The sequence below is a fragment of the Drosophila busckii genome, chromosome 3R, assembly GCF_011750605.1.
Source record: "Drosophila busckii strain San Diego stock center, stock number 13000-0081.31 chromosome 3R, ASM1175060v1, whole genome shotgun sequence".
NCBI lineage: Eukaryota > Metazoa > Arthropoda > Insecta > Diptera > Drosophilidae > Drosophila > Drosophila busckii.
The window spans coordinates 18,448,496-18,471,731 of record NC_046607.1 but is presented as its reverse complement, the minus strand read 5'-3'; the positions used below and the strand labels follow the sequence as shown (position 1 = coordinate 18,471,731).

Genomic DNA, 23,236 nt, shown 5'->3' with positions numbered 1-23,236 from the left:
TATCTTATTACAGTAATTTGCTTTTAACGGCGCAACATTTGTCAAATTTTTATTTGCAAACTTCATTAGTTAAATACTTGAATTGTATAATTAACTTGCATTCATTATGTGGCGGCAATTTTTAGCGGTCAAATTGCTTAATTAAACAGCAATGCGTAATTGAGTGACATCTGTGTGTGTGTGTGTGTCTGTCTGTGTGTGTGTGGGGAGTGCATTAAGTACGGCAAATGTATATATATTTTATTTAATTTCCGTGTCATTGTTGAATGGCAGTCGGGTGTGATTAAATATACACAACGCTTTTTAATTATAAATAGTTGAGTAGCTTACAATTAAATCAAACAATAGCAATAACAACAACTATTGCAGCAACATAAAAGTTACTGCTATAAATATTTCATTTAAAGTTAATGTCTGCCATTTAGCGTTTTTATTGTTGCGCTTTATCTGTCAGCAATAAAATAAATGTAAGCGCTTCAGGTCAGGCTTTTAAACAAATATAGCGAAATATCAATGTAACTTTCTTTATAATCAGCAGTTACAAATGCGTTAATACGTGCATTTCAGTTAAAGCTAACTACTGGCTTTGGCATTGTAAATTGAATTTTGCAAAAGTATGCGTTATTATTTAACGCTTATAAATTCTTTTTAAATTAAATATATGCATATATATAAATCTGTAGTGTAAAAGCAAAAATGCCACGAATGCAAATTGAAGCCATGCACAAGTAGCGTAAGTTTCGGCGTGGGCTGAGTAAGCGACAGGATTACCAGAAGGCAATTTCCATCACCGCCCACCCACACACGAGTGTGTGTGTGTTTGTGTGTGTGTGTACACAAGAAAGCAACTTAAGCGACCTCCGCCTGTCGAGTGTCGCGCCAGGCTGAGCGAGAGAGAGAGAGAGAGCCACAATGTCGCTACTTAAGCTGCTCTACGTGCGCAAAGGACACACACACACACGCAAATAACTGCGGGGTAGCTTTTAATTATCTCGTTATTTTTTAATTTCCAGCATTTCACTGATTTCATTTGAAGCCGAGTGGGCGCAACGGGCGGTCGGTCGGTCTAGCTGCTGCTTCTCTTTCTTTTACGACATGCTTACTGTCACCATTGCCATTATCATTGCTTTGCCAACTTCACAATCGGAGCGGAGTCAACGCTGGGCAAGTTGTCGCCAAGTTGCATAAAGCTTTTGGGTTAAGATGCAACTAATTGTCAGGCAGCTTAGCTTTCATTGCAGAAATTCAAGCACTTGGCATAATTTGTTTACGCTCTAATGGTTTGCAACGCAAACCTTAAAGCCCTACGGTGTAAAGTGAGCCAAAAAAACAATTAAGCCAACTGGCCTTAAACCCTTAAACCCGCACGTCAACGTCAAATTAGTTTGGGGATTAACACGTTTTTTACATTGAGCAGCGAGTCCTTTGCTTAATTACGCATACGTTGGGTTGTAGCTTAGTTTTTGGAGAAGCCCCTTGCTCAGTTAAGTGTTAAATGGGGCTTGTAGTTATCAAATTTGCTGTTGTGCTGCATATGGCCTTTAGTCTATTATTAACAAGTTTGTTTAAAGCCTGGCGCGTGTCGGGCGACATTTAAATAAAGTTTAGCTCGCAACAAAAACTACAAATAGGCTTCATTGCGCTTTTGTCATGCCCCAATATATATATATATATATATATATATATATATCTTAAAGCTAAAATCAGCGCGCATTGTCTGGCTAAAATTTAATGCTTACGTGACTGAACTATCCTACTATAGTCGTTGCTGTTGTCGCGCTGCACACAAAAGAGAAATGTTGCAATGTATGGACCGCATAAACGCATCGATTGCGAAGCAAAGTTCATAAATAAAGCAGTCAAGCCCGTCGACTTGGCTTAAAATAAAAGTTCCAACTGCACACAAAAAAAAAAAAAGAATAAAATAAAGGAAAGAACGCAAAAATGCAATAAAATTGCTTCGCTGCGAAAGCTAAAATCTTTAGCTGATTTACCCTGCTGTGGTTTCAGTTCACTAATAAAAGTTTCCTTTTTTTTATTTGTGCCAGGCGTTGATGTTTGTATGGCAATACTTTCAATGCTGTTTCTCACACACAGACACACAACTCAACACAAACTTACGAATCCTGGTCAGTTGAGAAATATTTTTGTTGTTGTGCTGCGATTTTCAGCAGCCATAGACCAAGAAGCCAAGCAGCAAAACATTTTAGCGCACGTTTGCGCAAGGAGAAAACTTAATTTGCCAACACTTTAATAATGAGATTTATATTGAAGTGAGATTGATTGGCGTGATTGTGTGAACTATGGCTCAGCTGTGTTTACTTTATTTAGCCTCATGGCGCAAAGGCACTGTTGCATGCTATATATAAACTTTAGCATTAAGCTAATAAGTTCTCATAAGGCTTGTCTTATATATTTTATTTTTTCAAACCCATGTTTTAAATACTTTGACTTTAAAACATTAAAATCATTGCTAAAGTTAAGGACAAGCTGCAACATTCAAAAAATGTGCGCTTAAAAAGAAACTGTAACGAGTCAGCTTGCAAGCAGTGCACTGCAGTGCTGCCACATCAGCTAAATACCAAGCAGTTTACAGCGACAATTGCAAGCAGTAACAGTCTGTTAACAATAACAGCAGCAGACAAAACAGCGCGCTGAAATTTGAATTTTAAATTTCAACTGCATCAAATACAACAAACACTGTTTTATTTAAATGCTTAGTGTGTAGTAAATAATAAATAAGCTTAAAGCATGACTTAGCAGTATTTAATATATACACAGAGTGTGGGATAAAGGAAACGCTATTGCCCTATGACATTAACGAATTCTAATAGCATTTCCTGCTCTAACAATGTCTGGGGTTTGTTTTTAAAAGAAACGCAATTAAACTGGATAAAGTTAAATCCAATTCACCGCTGTGAAAACCACTCAAGAAAGTAGCTGCACTGCGGCAGCGGAAGTAAGTTTCGAGCTTGTAAGCATATTGAATTAGATGTTTGTTGCGCTGAGACAAATTGATTAATTTGCAACAAGCTCTGGTGACAAGCGCCACTTCATATAAATACAACAAGAACTCTGCACTCCGGCAACAGTCGACAGTCGCGAAACCGAGAACCAGTTTTCAGTTTCAGCAAACACAACTAGCCGTCAGTTTAGCGTGTTTGCGAATTGGCAACAAACCTACCGCCCACACCCAAAATTCAAAAGCTAACCGAAGTAGCGCTTCCCCACTTGGAGCAGCACTTGGAGTTCAACTACCGGTGAGTGTCTGTCTGTGTACGTCATTAAATCAATTGAACACAATAGCTGCTTGTCAGCTCAAGTGTCACGCCCACAAAAGTGCCAGCGATGTGACGTATACGCCGTGTACTACACACTTTCAAAATTATTTATATTGGCGCGTGTTGACAATTAGTCAAAAAAGTATAAAAAAATATCAAATATTTATAGCTGCATAAATTAGCATTATTTAAAAATTTCCCACGATTAACATAGCAGTTTGCTCATAACTGCATAAATACAAATAACTTATTTATTTATAACAAAAACAAAAGCAAAGCAAAAGTGGCGCTACAGCTGCCAGACAGCGTGTAGCCGCTAATCGAGGCGTAAATGTTTAAACAGTCGCCAGACATGAGCAGCAGCAGCAGCAGCAGCGTGTCCGGTTGGAACAAAAGAATGTCAAGTCAAGTTTATGGTTAAACTAAATAACTAAATATTATTGTTTTAAATGCCGGGCTACAGCTGGACTTGCCCACCCAACTCTGTTCTACGTTGTTTTCATTTTCATTTTGTTTATGCACAGCGCCATTAATTAATGAGCGATCAGGCATACGATTTGCATTAATTACACATGACATCGCTTACAGTGTTGGGCTAAATCCGTTTCCTTGACACTTCCTGCTGTTACTTTCCATGAAGTGCTCCGAAATAAAGTCAGGCGCTTCAACTTTCTTTAGCAAGTCGGTGAATTTTTATGTTGCGTACTTGAGAGCAGGGAATTTTTTTTATTCGAAGCTTGGAATTCAACTAACTTAAATGTTATGGCTTTTTAATAGACGTTATCTTTAAATAAATAATATGCTTTAAATACACAACAAAGCAAAGCCCACGCGACAACAAAATGCGAACACACATAAAATGTATAAAAAAAAAAAATAATTTGCATACAGCAAAGCAAACAAATTGGCAATTTATTGAATTTGTATTGATTTTATTTTATTCATACACATATATGTATTTTATTCAAAGATAACTGACGCATTCCGGCGGTCTCCGAGACCGGCTTGAGACTTTTGTTGTAGTTGTTGTTGTTGTTGTTGTCAGACTTCTTGCCGTTGTTAAGCTTTCGCATCTGCGTTTGGGCTTTGCCTATAAAACGAAAAGACAAACGTGCGTTAAATTATTACTACTTCGCACTTGGCGCATAGCGGTCGAGCGTATAAACAGTTATATCTAATATTTAAACAATTTACAGCTTCAATATGTACAACAACAAATCGATCATGCTCCTCGGTCTTGCCCTGACACTGTGCTGTCTGCTGCACTCCAGCAATGCAATGCCCTCCATAGCGCACTATGGCAAGCGTTTTGGTAAGTTGGCAGTTCAACCAGATCGACTTATAGATTACTTATAGATTTTTATTTTAATTGCAGATCCTATGGGCGGCATTGACTTTATACAGATTTGCTTGAACAACTGCGCGCAGTGCAAGAAAATGTTTGGCGACTATTTTCAAGGTCAAACCTGCGCTGAGTCCTGTCTGAAGTTCAAGGGCAAGGCCATACCGGACTGCGAGGACATCGGCTCCATTGCGCCCTTTCTGAATGCGCTGGAGTAAGCCTCCAGCTGCAATTTGGGTCTGGGCATGTGTGTGTGCGGATTTTATATGGCCTGTGACTCAGTTCACACAATTGGGTCAATGCGATTGCGACAAACTTGGCTGACGATGATCACAATGACACTGAAAAAAACACAAAACTGTTAACTCTCAAACTAAACGTATACGTAATGGCTTTAAACAGGCAGCACGGCAACAAAGAAGTTCCTATAGCAAACTAATACTTACGCATTAAAAATATACTTAAAACAATATTTTTAATATATATATATTTTATTTAAAATATACAAAAAACTTATAAACAACACGTACATATTTTATAATAATTTTAAAAGGTTCTTAACTCTTGCTTTCGTTTCTTTTTTTTGTGGATTTTGCTATTTAAAAATAATACATATATACAGACGAATAATGCATGGAAATGTTGGAATAATGTTGGAATAATGGCAGTGTGGCTGACTTGGCTGTTAAATGATTGAAAGCATTAGAGAGAGAGTGGGAGAGAAAGAGTGTAAGAAAGAGAAAGAGGACTAGCAGTAGAGACTAAGCGACGGCAATAGTTGAAGGTTTGATAGCTCTTGAGTTTGATAGCTGGCGAAATGAAATCAAAACAATTAACAAATTGTTTACTTTCTAAAGTTGAGCAGCGTGTCAGGTATTTCGTTAATATAGTTCTGTAAATAAAATGCATATTAAATGAAATGTTGTTAACATAAATGTAGTAAACTTACAAAAACAGAAGAGTCCAGCCCATGACTGCCATAATCAGCCCATTTTGTTAGATCTATGGAGGGTATAATGCCGCTCTTGCAAGGCACGCGTGGATTGCTGCAAATAAACTCAGACTTGGCATATATGCTTATGATTGATATAGTAAACAACTTACATTTCATGATCTGGCAATACCATGGGATAAATTTGCACTGTATCTATTAAGTCCGTATTGTCGCATATCAAGCGCGAAAGCTTTGCCTTGCGTATTTCCTGCAGCTGCTCTGGCGTAAAGGACGAAGGCTGATTGGGCAGCTCATACCAGAAGCGATCACCACGTCGCAGATAACTCATTTGCGTGGCAATGACGCAAGCAAAAGTAGGCCCCAGCATAGAGCCAGGCAGCGACTTTTCCGAAACGCCGCCAGACCACAAGTCAATGTCAGATGGATGCCTGTTTAACAAAATTATTAATACCATAGTATGGGCTTGCTGTTGTCTGTGCTTACTCGAATATGCTGCCATAGCGTAGCACCGTTTCGTTGGGCATGGAGCCGTACATTTCATCCCAAGTGTTGGCTGTGGGTAGACCGCAGAACTTGCGGAACTCCATGTAGCCGGGAATGCCAAACTCACGACCACGCTGCATATTAAACGAAACCAAATCCATGCCAAAGCGCGCGCCTTCCTTTTTAAACAAATGATTGGTAACCTCCTGTGTTATTGAGTCGTCCATAGCTTGCGCCACTTGATTCATCAAACCCATGAAGTACTCATCCAGCACGCCAGCGCGATATAAATCGTAAGGACGTCTAATCAAGTCGGATAAACGCTTTGAAGCTATAAACTTGTGCGCCTTGGACCAGCGCTCCACAGCTGTGGGCAGCAGTGAGTGACCAAAGCGGAAAGCAGCGCCAGCAAAGCTGTCTATAATGCCAGGATTCACTGTAGCATCATAGCCATCCCAGTAGCCATCCTTCTGCAGCACCAGCCCAAACTTTTCCATTACCTCCTTACCCAGCAGTATGGGCAAGAACTCATTGTAGGTGACATGCTGCACTATGGCAATGTTGATGCGACGCGACTCCTGGAACAGCGTTTCGTCATCCCAGTGCGGATTAATGTGCGACAGACTGCTGGCCAGACGATTATGCTCGCGAGCCATGAGCGTGTGCATGCAGGTGAGCACGAGCTGCTCATTGACGCGTATCTCGCCGCCCTCGAAGCAGTACATGCTCTTGTTGGGACGCGTGCAGCCCTCGTCGGGTATGTCCAGCTTCAGCGGCAGCAGATCCTTCAGGCCGTACTCCTGGAAAACAGGATTCATGCGCATCAGACCGCCATAGCCAGTGCGCAGCTTGCGAGCAAAGACTTCCTTAACGCCATAGACGGTGTTGGCATCAATGACGCCAGTGAGCGTATTGAACTGCTGGCGTGAGCCTGTAAAGCGTTAAAGTTAGCAGCTGCTGTTTGAGTTTAGCTGAGAGACTTACCTAGACGACAGCCTGGTCTGGGTGAGGGAAAGCCGCGCACAAAGTCAATGCATTTGACATTAAACAGGCGATAGAAATAATCGTCGTCGGGTATGCGTATCTCATTGCAGTAGGGATGCTTTAAATGCAATGGACGCTTGCAGCACTCCTCCGGATCGTTGCGATTAATGGGATCTGTGTGAAATGTTAAATGCTAAATGCTACTGCACACAATATTTCATTTATTTTGTTGACTCACCTAGCGGCGTGCCTGTGAGCGTAAAGTCGTGATCCATAAACTGGCCCCAGGCAATGACCATAACAGTGCCGGCATGATCATGATAGCCATCGTCTGGATGCATTGTGCGCGAGACCACACGTGAATAGGGCAAATCACGACCGGTTACCGATATGCGTGGCGCATTGATGCCGTCCGCGTAGAGCGGTCCAATCAGTCGCTGGAACGGCGCATTGGCCGCACCCCAAGTGGGATGCTCAATGTTGTTGCACAGCCCGTCGAAGCGGCGATACTTGCCCGGACGGCACTCCACATTGGCAAAGAACGGCGGGCACACCTCGCGTATCAATGTCTTGGACGTATCTATGGTCGGCAGTCCCTTTTCGATCTCCTCATAGCTCAGGCCGTAGCTGCGAAAAGTAAAAAGCAAAACGCATAAATTCAAAGTTGACAAATTGCATTTAATCGCCCAAGTTGGCATGGATTTTCCTGTTTGTTGCTGCTGCATTTGGTTCTGCCACAAATTACGGCTGCGATTAGTGGAGCGACGTGCAATTAACGCCGCTTGAGCGACATACATTGATGTCGATATTGATATTTGGACGTTGACAAACCGAAAAGCAAAATTAAATAAAAATTCGCTTTCAATTTGCCAGCTCAGGCAGTCAGTTTGCCGTTTTACTGCAATTGTATATTTACGACAGGCAACTGTTGGCTCCGTTAGCTGATAATCATTTATTTATGGCCCGGCTAAGTGGCAAACTGTTGCTGTTGGCTGAACGTTGTCTGTTGTTGTTGTTGTTGCCAGTCAAAAGGGCGCTACACTTGTGTACAATTGTTGCCCCATTGTTGTGGCAGAGATAGTGCGAAAAGATAGTTGTTGCCGTTGTTGCAGTCTATTGAGTCGCGCATAAATTAGGGTAAAGTGCGGAAACAACTTTCGCTTGACCCTTGGAGCTAAAAGCTGAAAAGCATTTCCCAGTACTAGTTTAATTCTTTAGCAAATGCAATTTGAGCTCAACGATTATACAACAGCAGTTAATGCAGCTGCTGCTGCTGTTGTCAGAGAAAGTCAAGTCAGGCTTAAGCTTTTAGCGTCTATGACCAACTGACTTGGCAACACGCTTACCCACAAAAATCGACAGTTGGCCAAGCGACTAACCAAACTGGTTGCATCCTCAGCTCAGCTCAGCTTCTTTTTATTATCATCATCATCATATTATGTGCTTTTTTTTCTGAGCTGCGATGTGTGCTTTGTTGCAACTCTCTCACTCCCCAAATACTTGTTTGCCACATTGCATAATGTTGCGCGTGTATTTTGTTTACGAATATTTCGTGTGGCAGTTGCAGTTGCAGTTGCAGCAGCGTCATCAGTCAATGCTCTGGCTGTGTAGATAGTAAATTTGGCATTGCAATTAGCATGTGGCAAACTTTCAAATCCAAATTGCTGGCAACAATTTAGTTTAGATATTTTTTTGGGCTACGCAGAACCTTGAAGCGCCCGCTGACAATCTATTCAAGCTATTTGTAGCTTTTGCATATTTATGACTGCAGGCTGGGGCACGACTTAAGTGCCTTGTCATGCGTCGCGTTATGTGGCAAGCGCTTGCAGTGGGCGTGACACACACAGCAAAACAGAAACATGCATACAACTTTCAAATGCGTTAAGCTGAAAGCGTTTATAAACTACTTACGTGCGGGCCAACTGTATGGATATGTCCAGCAGCAGCTCGCCCACGGTGGCCAGCTCCTCGGGCTTCCAGTCCGACTTGGGCTGTGCCACATCTAAACAAACAAGTGCGGCATTAGTAGCTTGAAAGTTTCAAAAGTATTTACAATACTTACGTATACGCTTGCGTGCATCCAAATAGGCCGCATTGATGGCATCGTAGGTAATGCAAGTGCCAGCGCCAGTGTTGTAAGGATTTCTGCAAAAGGCGATACAATAAATTAGTTTTATATTCAATTTGCGCTTATCACATGCTAACAGGCAACAACAAACAGTTCCACCCTCAAACGCCTACGCATTGTTAGCTAATCGAATTATTTACAGACGAACGCGCCGCTTGCAGGATAAGCCCGCATTGGCATATTGGCCAATACGCTGGCTGGCTGGCTGGCACAGTTGCCAATTCGATTTGAACGCGTCAACATGCAACAGGCTCGCACTCAATTTGAGCAGCTATTGAGCAAGCACAAGCCAACGCCACAACTGCTGCAACGTCTGCAGTGCAACAGCAGCAAGGCCACCCAGCATACAGCAAAATTATTAAAATGGCTTAAGCTCGCACTGGCAGGCAGTCTATTGCTTTTTGTGCTAAATTATTATTACACCGAGCTGCAGGAACAGGTGAGTTTACTGTTGCTGTGGCTGCTGCTGTCAGCAAGCTGAACACCTGTGGCAAATTGCTGAGACAACTTTTTGCACATATTTTGGCTGTTAAGTGATTCGATTCGATTTGATTTGATTGGATTTGATGGACATGCAAGAAATTGAAAGCGAAGGCTTTGCAAAGAATGCTATGACGGAATAAGTGGCGTATACTTAATATGATATGATATAAAGATAAAAAGATATAAAGCTTGCAGCGCTATAGTTTATAGTTGAAACGTTATTCTATTCTACTACTAAAAGCTACTACTACTATTGTTACTATTAAAACTATAAAATTGATTTTTCTGTTTACTATATTATATAGGATCTGACTAGAGTAAGGGACAGCAAGTAAATGGCTTAAAAAAATGCTTTTTAGTAAATTATGTCTGAACATTTTTAGAACGAGAAGTGACTTAAAAATTATGCAATGAAAAATGATTATAAATTTTTAGGATTCATAATCAGAATGCAGCTCAATACTTAAGCATCCCAATAGTCTCAAAATCCAAGCATCTATTGCTTAATTGTAGAACATGTAGAAATTGTCTAAAAATTTCCTGGCTAACGAATCGCCCTGAGAAAGACAAACCGTTGTTACCTTGAATTTGTTTTTGGCAGCACCTTTACTATTACTTTACATTATGTACTTTTCATTTATTTATAATTTTAACTACTTGTAATAATAATATTTGTCTTGTACACACAGCGCTGTGCATTAAAGCTGCCACGCCCCTTACGCTATGCCTTGCGTCCACCTGAGCGCTGCGATTTCTGTGCCAATATCAAAACAGTGCCACGCCTACGCGACCTCAGCGCCGCCAAGTTTGAGGCTGAGTATGCGTACAGCGGCGCACCTGTAATTGTCAGCGATGCCATGAAGAATTGGACAGCCACAACGGTGGGTTGGACTCTCGGTCACACACACACATACACAAACATACACACATTTAGCAGCACTAAAAGTTTCTTTGTTTTGACTGCTTGTTTGTTTGTTTGTTCATTGCTGAAGCAGCTCTTCAACTACTGGTATTTTCGCGATGTCTATGGCAAGGCTAAGCGCAAGCAGCGCATACGCGACTGTCAGTTTCTGCCCTATACGACGGGCTTTAGGGATATATACGAGGCGCTGCAAATGTCAGCGGCGCGCGTTGAGCTGCAGCCGGAGCAGCAGCCGTGGTACTTTGGCTGGAGCAATTGCCATGCGGAGACAGCCGAAGAGTTTCGCCGGCATTATGGCAAGCCTTACTTTTTGCCTGCAGGCTCGGAGAACAATAACGTGGATTGGTTCTTTATGGGCACAGCTGGCTTGGGCGCTCAGATGCATGTGGACAATGTGCGTTTGCCCTCGTGGCAGGCGCAGTTGGCGGGCAGCAAGCGCTGGCTGCTTATGCCGCCGCCCGAGTGCTACTTCCAGTGCCGCAGCCACGAAGTAATTGTGCAACAAGGCGACATAAGTAACAAACAAATATGTAAACAATATAAACGCACAACTTTTTAATTTTAACAATTGCAGTTGTGCTGGATACAAACCGATGGTATCATCAGACCTTTGTGCAGCCAGGCGCTATAAGTCTGACCATAGGCGCTGAATATGACTAGAGAGCAACAGGAAACAAAAACACACACCAGAGTTTAACGGTAACACAAACTTGGAGTTTTACAGTTTGCATTTGCGTTTTGCCAGCCGGTTTGCTAACTAGTTGCCAAAACACGCAAATATGCGCACAGTTTTTCCCTAAAATGAAGCAAAACAAATAAGTTAATGTGTAACGAGACATGTAAACGCTGCTTGTTAACAATAAATAATTACAAAATGCACACGCACAGCACACACACACACACACGCACACGCAATGACAAAAGGGTATTTCATATGCTACATTTAACAATTTATCGTGGAGCTGTAGATTTGTCAAATGCAAAAATTGGCGACAAGTCTGCGTAAAAATTTATAGCATTTGGTAAGTTCAATGTGCGCGCAGCGCTTTGGGCCAACTTGAAAGTTGCTTGCATGCAACACGCACTTGCCGCATAGACTTGTTATCCTGATAAAAAACCAAAGCAAAGCAACGCCAATATCTTGAACAGAAATATATAACGCACCTGCAAGGCGAGCACTTCCTGCTAGTGGCGAACGACGAACAACAAAAGTGAAAACTTTGCGGGGCCAACATGGCGCATGCGTAATATTGTGAGTAATTGCAAAAGCGTGTCGCCGTCTATCGCGACAGACAGACACAGTGCGTTAGTGTACTAGTCAAATATCAGTTAGCAGAGCTCGCCAGGAGCAGCCAGCCAGCCAGCCAGACAGTTGGCAACAAACATTTTTGTTCAATTTTAGTGCACAGCCAATGAAAGTGACAGACGGACAGACAGACAGTGAAACCTGTATGCGCGTTTTTAATTTCTTAAGTAGGTTGTTGTGGCTGACTGCATTTTTAGCCGGCCGCAAGTCAAAATAAAAAAACAAACCAAACAAAGTTCAATAGCCAGGCCAAAGCCAAATTGTTTGCCGCGTCACGTTTTAGTTTTTTTCTTTTTTTTGCTGTGCAGCGCTAAAACCAAAATTAGCTCAACTTTGCGCTGACCTCTTAGACGTGCTAACAAAATTTGTTGTTTGCCACAAACGTGCGGCAACTTAAAATTGCAATCTGTGCTGCTGACTCGAAGTTCAGGCCAACAAAACTAATATTTTCAAAGTCACCTTTCGAAATGATTTCAAAACTAATAGTTGCATTTGTTGTTGCAGCAGCTGCTGCTGCTGTTGTTGCAAGTGTTGCAATGCCATTGTGGGTTTGTTGCTGCATTTGGTTGCAAGCAACTTTTTATAAACAAAACGTTGAGCGTCAAGTCAAGTGACTCGCTCGCATCGCATCACATGATGCTGTGCTGTCTTTTGCGGTGGCAGATGACAAGCTCAGCGAATTCGAGGCCAAGCAGCAGCAGCAGCAACAACAAGAACAACTGGTAAGCAAATGTGGCTTTAAATTGAGGCTTACACTCAAAATGCTGTTTTATTGTTATTGAACTCTTTTTGTAATTCAGAATTGAGCACAACTCCACGTGCTTAACACAATTGACATCAATTTCTTTTCATGTTGTCAAGCTTTTGTTTTATGCGCTATATAAGCGGCAGCGTTAAAGCATTAAAAATTATACAAGCAACAGCTAGTAAAGTTCTATAAGCAACATGAAATTCTTAACCATTGCTCTGCTCATCGTTGTCTGCGTTTGCGCCTTGGCTGAAGCCCGAGGTGGACGCCCACCACGCCCACGTCCTACGCCACGCAAAGGAGTTTGTCCCAGAGCCTGCACCAGGGACTACCGTCCAGTATGCGCTATGTGGAGGCGTAACAATCGTGTGAGCATGTGCACTTTCCCCAATCCATGCAACTTGGGCAACCAAAGATGCCGCACCAACCAAAAATGGTTGATACGCCATCAAGGGCCTTGCAGAGCCAACTCCAAAGATTGCGGCAAACTCATGAAATAAACACTGTCATAAATAATTTCTAAATAAAGCCAAAGTTCTTGCTCGCTAATATATTTGTTTGCTTTGAAATGATGACAGCCAATTGCTGTTGCCAGCTCCAATCACTCAGCAGGCTTTCGACAAGTGGCGGCTGCTGTGTTGACTCTCTAGAGTTTGCAGCTCCCAGGCGTGCAACTTTTGCCCTCGTTGCCTATTTGGCTAGACAAACAGACAAACAATTGCAACATGCAGCAGTTGCCGTTGTCTTTGTCGTTGCTGTTAATGATTAGCTTTGCCTAAAGCGCGTGTTGTTGTTGTAGGCGTTGCGAATCGACAGTCAGACAACAAAGATTTATGACTGCCATGCCAGCGTGCAAATATTTAAGCACAAACGTAACCTAGAATGCAGCAGCAGCAACATTTTCTATTTTCGTACTTACAGTCTCGAGCCGCGAAACAAATTCACATTGTAGTCATAGACAGAGGAGCGACCGGGTCCGGCTAGCAGCAGCGCACAATCGGAGCCATGTGCTGTCTGCAGTTGTTCGCCAAAATGATGATATTGCGCCTGAGCAGCAGCAACAGCCAGGCAGCCCAGCAGCAGTATTCTGTAAGTAGTTATAAATACAACACACATTTAAAATTGATACATTAAAAGCGTTATATAAGACACGTCACGCCTGCTGGCAGACAGTGTAACGCCTGCGGCATGCGGCATTAATCAACAGTTCGCGTAGCAGCAGCAGCAACAGCAGCGGCAACAGCAGCAGCCAACTGCCGCCAACAGCTGTCGAATCAATTGCTTGAGGGGGGGCTTTGCATTGTCTTGGCTCGACAGCTGTGGCCAACCTTGCTTTTATTAACTCAAATTTATGGCTAGGGGCACGTGTTAATATTGTTGTTAATGCGAGTGGCAATGTTAATGACTTGTTAGCTTTAATCGCCTGCTACACACACACACACACAAAAATATTATTAAATACATATTTTTAAACAAGCATTGATTGTGGCAGTGAAAGTGTTGTGGCCTTTATATGCTTATGATCTATTGCTTGGGCTCGTTTTGATGAAAGAGCTGCTTAAGGGCATCGCACAACGCACATACAAAAAAAAAATCCTTTCACTTTTCACTTGCAGCTTTCATTTGTTGCGACAACAATATCTTGTATCAACATTGCCACAAAAGTAACTCAAGTTACTGTAAAGAGAGTACCTCAGCTGGAAAAATGTTTTAAATATAAACAGAAGCTGCTCAACAGCTGCACTTCTAGCATAAATTTAAATTGCGAAATTTGGCAGCTTACCATTAACTTTAATTGAATTGGAACTAATGAGAAAATATGTTTGGCGGCTTGCTTAATTTAAACTCACTTAAGCTACTATTGCTTATATAAGATGTTACAAATTTAATTATTTAATACACTTTTGACTAATTAATTATTTTTAATTGTGTATATCAAAATTAATTCAAACTTTCTTTTAAATTGTTGCAATACGTTAAATCAATTTGGATGACAGTGAGCTTAATTCGCAGCCTGTTGCCTTGCTTATGTTAAATAACATAACATAGAAGCTTAACAGCAGAACAGCTTGCAGTTTAACATAAGTGATTAATTGCCCTATTGCTTATACGAATTTGTCTGTAAACATTTTTTGACAGACTTGTTTGACAAATTGCCATTCACTTCACACAGATTTTGCTTAATTTCAAAAAGTAACTGGCACAGGAAGAATTTTAGCGCTTGAGCATTAAAAACAAAAAGGGCTATTTAAAGCATACATTATTGTGTGGCTTGACCTCGCCTGTTTTGATTTACAAGCTACCGTTGAATTGTGTTTGTATGTTTATGACGCCTTACTTTTTATATTGCCAAAAGTAAATGCAAAATGGCTCAAGGCCTTGCTCGCTTCACAATAGTAGCTCATAACTGTTGCTTTTGTGTTAAATTAAATGCTCTGCATGTTGATTGCTTAAGCGCCTGAGCTGTCAAGGCAATTAGAACAGACGGCCCACGCAGTGATCTCGACTCCAATTGGCCTGGTTAAGACACGCCTGAGCATGCGGGTATTGGCAAACGCTGCGTAAAGTCAATTAATTGTTGTTCGCCTTTGTGGCGACAGCATTTGTGAAAGGCATAGACACACACACACACAGACACACACGCACAACGTCCTTCTAGTTATGCAGTGTAAAATTTATGCACACGCCATGTCTTACACCTGCCCGTAAGAGCCAATTAATTTTTTTTTGGCGTCTGCTCTTAACAGCTTTTTATGTAAGCCTAAACTTATCTAACGATCGCTGCTGCGCATTTGCATAGCACTCAGCATTTGTCCGGCAACCAAACAGTGGCTGCGGCTTGAACAATTGCTTGGCTTTGCCCAAAAAACACGAACAGCTCAAGTCGAGTGCAACCCAAGCAGCCAAGTTGAGCTCGAACGAACCGAACTGCTTTAAAGTTTGTTAGTCATGTGCTTAATCCATAAACAATATCTGCCAGCTAACGATGGGGCGCTGCTGAACTTTCAGCTTCAACCCAAAAGATAAATTCAATTATGAGCCAAAGCTGTTGCCCCGCCGCACTCTTTATGTTAAACCATATTTGTTGTTAACTAATCTCAGCATATTAAAAACGCGTTCACTGTTGACATTTGCTAATAATTTTTACTAGCATTACGTTAATTGCGCGCTATATTGTTGTTGTTGTCCATTGTTTTGGCTCTGTTGTTGATTTGCCTCGCATAAAATGTCTACAAGTCTGCGCTGCTGCTACTTATGTCATCTTGGCTTGGCATATGTAAGACTTTCAACGCCCCGGGGAACTGTGCGGCAAGTGCATAATAACATAGTAGGACCTTTTGTTAGAGGCTTTTGTATGTGCTTTTGTGCTTAGGTTTTAGTTTTTCCGCTTTGCAGCTTAGCTTACCACATCATGTTGCATTGTCTTGTGGATCTATTGCAGCTTGACATGTTGAAACTTGCATATTTTCACTAACAATTAAGTGCATTAATAAATTAGATATATAGCCAGCTGTATAGCATAAATTTCATCATTTGTCAAGCGTGTAAATTGAGTTACCAAATTTTAAACAAATCGACTATTGCCTTATACGGCTAAAATACACATAACTTTTATAATTGCTAATGCCAAATGTGTTAAAGCTTTAATTGCTATTGCTTAAAGCTAAATGATTCTTTGACTTCAAGCAGACCAGACATCCGCTCAGCAATTCAAATGCAATTGGCCGACAAGTGTTGTGAACGCAAGGAAAAAATCAATAGCGCACACATGGCGCATACTTAATTTATAGCAGGCCAATTGCAACACGACGCGCATTTATGTGGCATTAGTGTCGCTCTTTTTATCTATATTGTGCCATAAATCGCCAATACGAACACGTTTTTATGGGCCACAACAGTTTTAATTCGCTTTGACCCCAAAATACGTATACGTATCATTTTGCAAGCATCTATCTATCCATACGTTAGACGTTGTCTTCTGGTGTAGGGTTTTGATAAATCACTTTAAGTGCCAGCAGAACACGCAATATTTAGAGCACACGCGATAAGAATCAGACAAGACTTACGTGCAGTTTATAAGAGTTGAACTATCGATTGCTTGGCTGCTTGGCTGAATAGAATGTTGTTGGACACAGCTGGCTCGCTGAGTAACTAAGTAGGCGATCTGCATTGCTTAGGCAGCTTATTAATTGAGTGTACGCCTTTGCCAGATTTATAACTGGACACTGTGTCGCGGCTAATTGCGAACAAATTGCAAATTTAGACACTTTCAATGCCAAAATGCAAGACAAACAAAATCAAAGCAAAGCTCTCAATGCAAAACTGGCTGCTGCGACGGCCAACAAATCGATTGTGAATGCATAAATCAAATCAAAATAAAAATAAAAAACACTAAAAACAACATTTGCCTTTGACGTTTGCAGTTCTGTGTGCACTAAACTAAACTGCCTTGACTTTCTTAGTTTGCACTGCTAGGCGCTACTTAAACTCTGATCTTCTCACAGACCGCTGAGCAAAGACAGTGGGCTCTACACACTCGACTGCCGAATGATTATTAAATAAATATAATAACATTTTTTTCAATTATTGCGTATACAGCATGCCAACATGCAGCAAGTTGTTGTTGTTGTTGTTGCTACAATTTAAATATGCTGTTGCATAGCTGCATGCCTTTTGCTTTCAATTGCTACATAATTGTGTTGAATGTACAAATCAAACAGCAAAAGAGTCTACACTACACTATATTTGGGTTATTTGGGCTCTCACGATTTTCGTAAGCTTTATTATGTTAGCACGATAGCAATCATCCAGATACAGCTTCTGCATATTAATTCAGGCCGGCCGCGGCCCTTGGGATTTTCTACTGGCGCCAAAATGAAAACGTACGCGCTTGAAATACTTTTCACTTTCGGTTCTCACGATGCGGGTAGCCACTTATCTATATGTTGGTGTCTTCACATTTGTCATAGCTATTTGTAACACTTTCTCAAGCAACTGACTGTGCAAATTTCTGCGTTGACAATGCTATTCTATAGTCACAATGATCATGATTTATATTTAGTCAATTAGTCAATCTGCGCACTTTCACAAAACATAAATAAACACAATTAAATATGTACAAATAGCAAATTTTGTACTATAATCGAACGTAACAACAAATTTTTGAAAGCTGATTTTTTTGGCAATTTTGTTTATGGCGCATCATCAGTTGCAGATCTGTAAGGCAAAAGTGAATGTTGCCACAACATTCACTTGAGCAACAAAAGCAGCAACAAAACTCGAGCACTTTAGGCAAGTACCAAAGCCCATCAATGTCAGGCTAGCAGACAATTTGATTTAATATTTTCCATCACGTGGTCGGGCTGTTAAACTTAATGATGCTGCGCCGCTTTTAAAGCTTTTTTTTTCTTATTGTGTAACAACATATATGCCCAAAATACAAAAAGAGCTCAAGTGCCAATTCAAGCAGACAAGGGTTTGCTTTATGTAACAAACAGCAGCTGTAGCTGTAGCTGCTGCATTGTTTTATCAGTTAAGTCAATCCCGACTTGCTTCGATTTCTACTACAGCTTAAGCCTATTAATTCGCGAAAGTGCATGCAAATTTTGGTCGTGCGCAGTCGCAGCAGCCTTGACACAAATTCAAGTTGCATGCAGACGCGCAGACGCTGGTGCTGAGCCTGAGCAGCGCAGTCGGCTTGAGTCCATTTCACTTGCTCTCTAGAGTCACAATTATGTCTTCATTTTATAACATTGGCTGCGAACCGGATTTCTAGCAGATGCTGCTCCCTCCCCAGAGTCGAAGCAGGAAATCAAGTTGAGCGCTGCCTGTTGCACGTTGCACGCTGCCTTTGCAACTTGTTGTCGTCTTCTACATTTAAGGAGAAAGTAATATGCCCATTTTGTTAGTTGGCTGCATTCCAAATGCACAACGCGCTTTGTATTTGGTGCAATTGTATAACTTGGCTTGAACTTCGCACGAAATGTTAATGACCTCGTTAACGCCCCACAATAGACAAAATATCTGCCGAGTTCTGAGTGTAAACAAAACGTGAAATGTGGGGCGCAGCAACAAAAATTATTGACAATTAACAACAATGTGTTAACTCAACAGCAGTTGTTAAACAGTTTACGGCTGCAAACTGCCGTTAGTAGCCATAAACAAAAAACAAAGCGGCAACAGCATAAAAAACTAAGCCGACTGGCTTGAATTGAACAACTGATTTGCTAACTAATTTAAATGCCATTGTATGCGTATGCGTATAAATAAATTCCATATTTTGCAGCAGGCTTAGTGTCTGATATTTCACCTTTTGGCTCAATCTTGCAGTTAATTGCTTTTTACAATTTAAGCAGCTGTGAATGACGAAATGCTTAAGCCAAGAGCGTGACCTACGCGCTAATACGCTAAAGCTGGCTGAGCTTCATTGTACGGAGGTTGATCAGCGCCAGCGCTGATTGCAGCATGTCCAAGCAAATAAAGCCTGAGCTATAGAAAGTTTTCTGACGGAAGCTCATAGGGGGGAAGCACTTAAATCTTTTTTATTTTCATTTTTGATGTATGCTGGCCTTTCATAGAACTCATTAAGCTACCAAGTTTTGCAATTACACATTCAACAAGTGGCAAGAACCAACATTGACAACAGTCAACCTGAATATAAATGTGGTAATCAAAACACAAACATGGCGCAAAGCGGTTTATTGAATTCTGTCAACAGAACGCTAAGAAATTTCTCAAGTCAAAACAAACAGAAACACACACACACAACTTTCCATGCCCCAGACGAACGGTAAATTCTTTACAGAATTTCTGATATTTATCAATTTCAAAAGAAACGTTTAAAGCAAATCAAGTCTGTAATCAATTTATATAATTTTTCTTTAAATTAACTGCAACAATGCGCAAAGTCTCTCATTAACTGTAGTCCATAAATAACAACAAACAAAATAAATTAGCAATCATTTTTACTGGTTAGTGTGTTAATTTTTGCCAGTGCAAGCGACATACCTTAAAATCATTTTGTTGACGTTGCACGTTGCCACTTGGCCGTTGATCGTTGCGCTTTGGCAGCCCGTTAATGACTTCTTTAAATGCGTATTGCCCGTAGTTAGCTTTTTGTGTTTTTCGCACGCCAAGTCCAAGCCCCAAGCCTCAAGCCCGAGCTGCTGAAGTTAATCCAATTATGGCAGCTGTTGCGGTACGTTTAAGTGGAACGTTGCGACGGCCCACGCAATAGATTTTATTTGATGCCGCTTGGTGTGTATGGATGCTTTATTGACTTGGCCTTAATTATATCCAAAGTGCAGCCAGTTTGTTGCCTAAGTCTTTTGTTTTACAATTATTTTTATTGCTGTTTAAGTTATTATTTTTCACTGTCTGCAACCTTAGCACTTTGTATTCAATAATTCACTGCACTTTTTGTTTCTCACTTTATGTTTCCTGCTTTACACACTCACACACACATATACGCTGCACGTTTGTTAAGCCGCTCTAAACGTTTGCACAACCGTCACGGCGTGTGTCCAACAATTGACTGAACGCGGCAGCCCAATGCGGCTACACAAAACCAAAATACAAGAGCTGCTGCTGCCGATGCGACTTCGGCTGCGCTGACTGCGACGCCGACAGCACAAACGGTGCGCCAAGCAATTTGGTTATCAGCAACGCCGGCAAAATTAACACCCAGACCGCAAAGCGACAGACACGACTAAAGCCGAAGCCACAGACTTAAGCTCAACTCAAGAGTTGAGTGAAAGTTGCGTTTGAGTGCGAACTTGGTTTGAGCGCGCTACGTGCTGTGCGTATGAGGTTCGTTGCCTAAGTCTTTTGTTTTGCCAAAGCCGCTACGTGCCGAGATGTCATACAAAAGATTGTTAGGCTGCTGCTTTAATTTTATGAGCTGCGCGCCTGCAGCTTTACCGTTAAGCTGGAAAATTAAATTAATATTGAGCACCAGGGCAGTCAAATAAATAAATTCGAAATGTAGCCAGCCACACCTATGCAACACTGCAGCCCTGAGCTTAGGCGCCGCCCTGACTTTTGATCCTCGTCAGAGTCAAAGTCAATAAAAATAAATAACAAAGCCAGCCACATATTGAATTGCGCTACATTTGAAATTGCTTTAATTTGAGCTAAACCACTTTGTATAGTATAAAGCGATTTTGTTTTTCTTATTTACCATATCGATTGGCTGGCCTTTGGCTTTGGCTATGTTGTCTTTACAATTGCACAGCATGGAACGCATGAAGATTGTGCAACCACCACAGTGAGGCACAACAAAAAGAACAACACAGCAGCAGCAGCGCCACATGCGTGTGTGTGTGTGTGTGATCACAATATATTTATCGGCGTACACGTACCACGCATTATTTTGAAAAGTCGTTAGCTGCTGCTCTGACTGTGGCTGCTGCTGCTGCTTGAAATTTTATTTAAGCCACATTTAATTTTTTGTGTTTTTTATGCGCATTACAAACCGTAACTTAACGTTATCGACCTGGTTTGACAGCCTTGCAGTTTTGCTTCTTTTCGTTTTTTCTAAACATGCTATTAAACTTTTTAATGTTATGTGACATTTTTTGTTTACGCACACACACACGCCTATAGCAATGTGGAGCAAAATTAAATTACGATGCATACGATACATATAAATTTTTCATGTTCTCGGCTTGTCATGTTTTGAGTTTTGAGTTAAATTGAAATTTATGTGATAAGCAATTTGCATGTGCATCTTAATGGAGTTGTTAGGCAGCGCGCAGCTTGACAAAAAGCTCAATGCTGCGACGCTAACCGTTGCTGCAGCTCTGTTCAAGTTAATTACAAGCGCGCCTACAATTTGGCCATTTGATTAACCAACTAAGCCACAAATTGCCCATGTAAAGCCAATTTAATTAAGTCGAAGGCGCTACATGGCTGTCACAGCAGCAGCAACAGACAGCCTTGCCAGCATTCTTAACATGTTCAAGATTTTTGGCAACGCACTGTTTGCCAGACTCGTTGTTTTTGTTGTTCTGCGTTCACTTTTCAAATGTCAATTTGCAGCACAATGTGTGTTTGTTACTTGATCAAAGCGATTGAGCAATTGCCTGATATATTTTTATATATTGGCCTAACGGTTCCACACTGACTAATTCTGTGCTGTGCGTCTAGGAAATTAAAAACTATTGCAGCGTTGACACTATCCACACACACAGCTGGCGACACTGACAGCCACAGCAAATGAGTCACAACTGGATACCGAACAATGTGGCCCACTGGGAGTCCGTTGTGTGTGCTAAAAACTATTTGCCACCAAAAGCTTACATAATGGCCTAAGCGACTTTACTTTCGACGCCAATAATTATTAGCATGACATTTCATATTTTTTTGTTAAGCTTTTGCCTGCATACAGCTATCAAATCAATTGGTCTTGCCATTTCTTAGACAATTGTAAACATAATTTGCTACGACTTCAAATGGCAAAAAATATTTGACCAAGTCGACCCTGAGCTATTTACACATAAGTACATTATGCTTTGCTTTGATTTTGGTTTTTTTTGGGTGTGAGCGAAGGTTACTTTTTCTTGGAGCTATTGTTAGACAATTAATGAAGCTATATGCCGCTATAGACAGCACTGAATATCAGCTAATCAGGCGTAGTGATCTCTGGCACTTGCTTAATGAAGTCTTCTATAAGCCAATTATGCTGCCGCCCCGCTTCGTTTTAGTTGCAGTTCATGTTTAATGCATTGTATTAGCAGTTGGCCAAAATGTAGCTGCCAAAATAGTTAACTGTTGTAACACGCAACGATCAAGCAAAAACCGAAACCGAAATTTATACAAAGTAATGCTAAACCAATCATTAAAATTTAAGTGAACGCAACACGAGCCAAGCAATTTTGTTAAGCAGCTGTTTTTTTATATTTAAGCAAGTACAAGCTGCAGCAAAGTTTACGCTGATGTAATGAGTAACAAGCTCTTAGTAGGGAGCATGAGCATGATAGCCAGCATGCTGACCATAAGCAGAGCCATGCTGATAAGCTGGCGTCTGATGAGCAATTACAGCGCCATAAGTGCTGCCGCCATAGTGAGCAGCAGTAGCAGCAGGATAATAGCTCGTGCCAATGTGACTCTCATATGGCAAATGCTGATAGTGACCACTCGAAATGGATTGACCCACGCCGTATTGTCTGCCACTGCTTGCCAGGAAAGTGGAGCGTCCACTTTGCACAGTTGCGCCAGAGTATCCAACACCATATCCATAACCTGAGCTAACAGCTGGTTGCTGTTGGTAGTAGGATGTTGCCGGTGGATAGGCGACAATGCCGCAGGCCAAACAGCTCAACAACACGATTAACTTCACGCTCATTTTCACGGTACTCACAACTAATGCGCAACTAAATTTAATTTCTAGCTTATATAGCCACAGTGCAGCTCTGCTGAATTATAAAAATTATTGTTGGCGCTTCAGAAATTAAGTCAGATGCTAATCATCATAATTGTGCCTCTCTAATTATTAAAAATTGCAAGACAAATGTCCCCATGACTCACTGACCTAATTGTAAGGTTCTAACACTTTAAGCATGACCTTAAGTCAAATAAATTTGAGAGTTCACTTAACCGGTTTT

The 23,236-nt window shown here is 41.2% G+C and overlaps 3 protein-coding genes across 4 annotated transcripts; 2 read left to right on the top strand and 1 right to left on the bottom strand.

Moving 5' to 3' along the window:
• The first annotated feature begins 3,097 nt into the window (after positions 1 to 3,097).
• Positions 3,098 to 5,085, top strand: LOC108602463 (eclosion hormone). 2 transcript variants are annotated; one of them, XM_017990586.1, is made up of 3 exons: positions 3,098 to 3,260; positions 4,478 to 4,593; positions 4,657 to 5,085. In XM_017990586.1, the coding sequence occupies exons 2-3, from the start codon at positions 4,485 to 4,487 to the stop codon at positions 4,839 to 4,841; spliced, it is 294 nt and encodes a 97-aa protein (XP_017846075.1). In that variant the 5' UTR covers positions 3,098 to 3,260; positions 4,478 to 4,484; the 3' UTR covers positions 4,842 to 5,085. The 2 variants fall into 2 exon arrangements, with proteins under 2 accessions (XP_017846075.1, XP_017846076.1); XM_017990587.1 differs by lacking the exon at positions 3,098 to 3,260 and having other exon boundaries at positions 4,425 to 4,593.
• A 96-nt stretch (positions 5,086 to 5,181) lies between these two features.
• Positions 5,182 to 20,151, bottom strand: LOC108604721 (peroxidase). The gene is made up of 10 exons (XM_017994298.1): positions 19,641 to 20,151; positions 13,552 to 13,719; positions 9,108 to 9,190; positions 8,957 to 9,047; positions 7,284 to 7,672; positions 7,046 to 7,219; positions 6,062 to 6,992; positions 5,728 to 6,006; positions 5,573 to 5,669; positions 5,182 to 5,515 (listed from the first exon to the last, which is right to left on the bottom strand). The coding sequence occupies exons 1-10, from the start codon at positions 19,649 to 19,651 to the stop codon at positions 5,468 to 5,470; spliced, it is 2,271 nt and encodes a 756-aa protein (XP_017849787.1). The 5' UTR covers positions 19,652 to 20,151; the 3' UTR covers positions 5,182 to 5,467.
• LOC108601232 lies at positions 9,415 to 11,419 on the top strand. Its single transcript, XM_017989130.1, has 4 exons — positions 9,415 to 9,612; positions 10,346 to 10,537; positions 10,652 to 11,093; positions 11,153 to 11,419. The coding sequence occupies exons 1-4, from the start codon at positions 9,415 to 9,417 to the stop codon at positions 11,236 to 11,238; spliced, it is 918 nt and encodes a 305-aa protein (XP_017844619.1). The 3' UTR covers positions 11,239 to 11,419.
• Positions 20,152 to 23,236: the final 3,085 nt, after the last annotated feature.

Coding starts and splice junctions, on each gene's coding strand:
- LOC108602463 (XM_017990586.1), top strand. CDS start 4,485: ATGTACAACAACAAATCGATCATGCTCCTCGGTCTTGCCCTGACACTG. Junction 4,594..4,656: donor GCACTATGGCAAGCGTTTTG/GTAAGTTGGCAG, acceptor TTTTAATTGCAG/ATCCTATGGGCGGCATTGAC.
- LOC108601232 (XM_017989130.1), top strand. CDS start 9,415: ATGCAACAGGCTCGCACTCAATTTGAGCAGCTATTGAGCAAGCACAAG. Junction 9,613..10,345: donor ACACCGAGCTGCAGGAACAG/GTGAGTTTACTG, acceptor TTGTACACACAG/CGCTGTGCATTAAAGCTGCC. Junction 11,094..11,152: donor TGTGCAACAAGGCGACATAA/GTAACAAACAAA, acceptor TAACAATTGCAG/TTGTGCTGGATACAAACCGA.
- LOC108604721 (XM_017994298.1), bottom strand. Junction 9,191..13,551: donor TTGTTTCGCGGCTCGAGACT/GTAAGTACGAAA, acceptor CGCCTTTTGCAG/AAATCCTTACAACACTGGCG. Junction 5,516..5,572: donor GGCTGGACTCTTCTGTTTTT/GTAAGTTTACTA, acceptor TTTTATTTACAG/AACTATATTAACGAAATACC.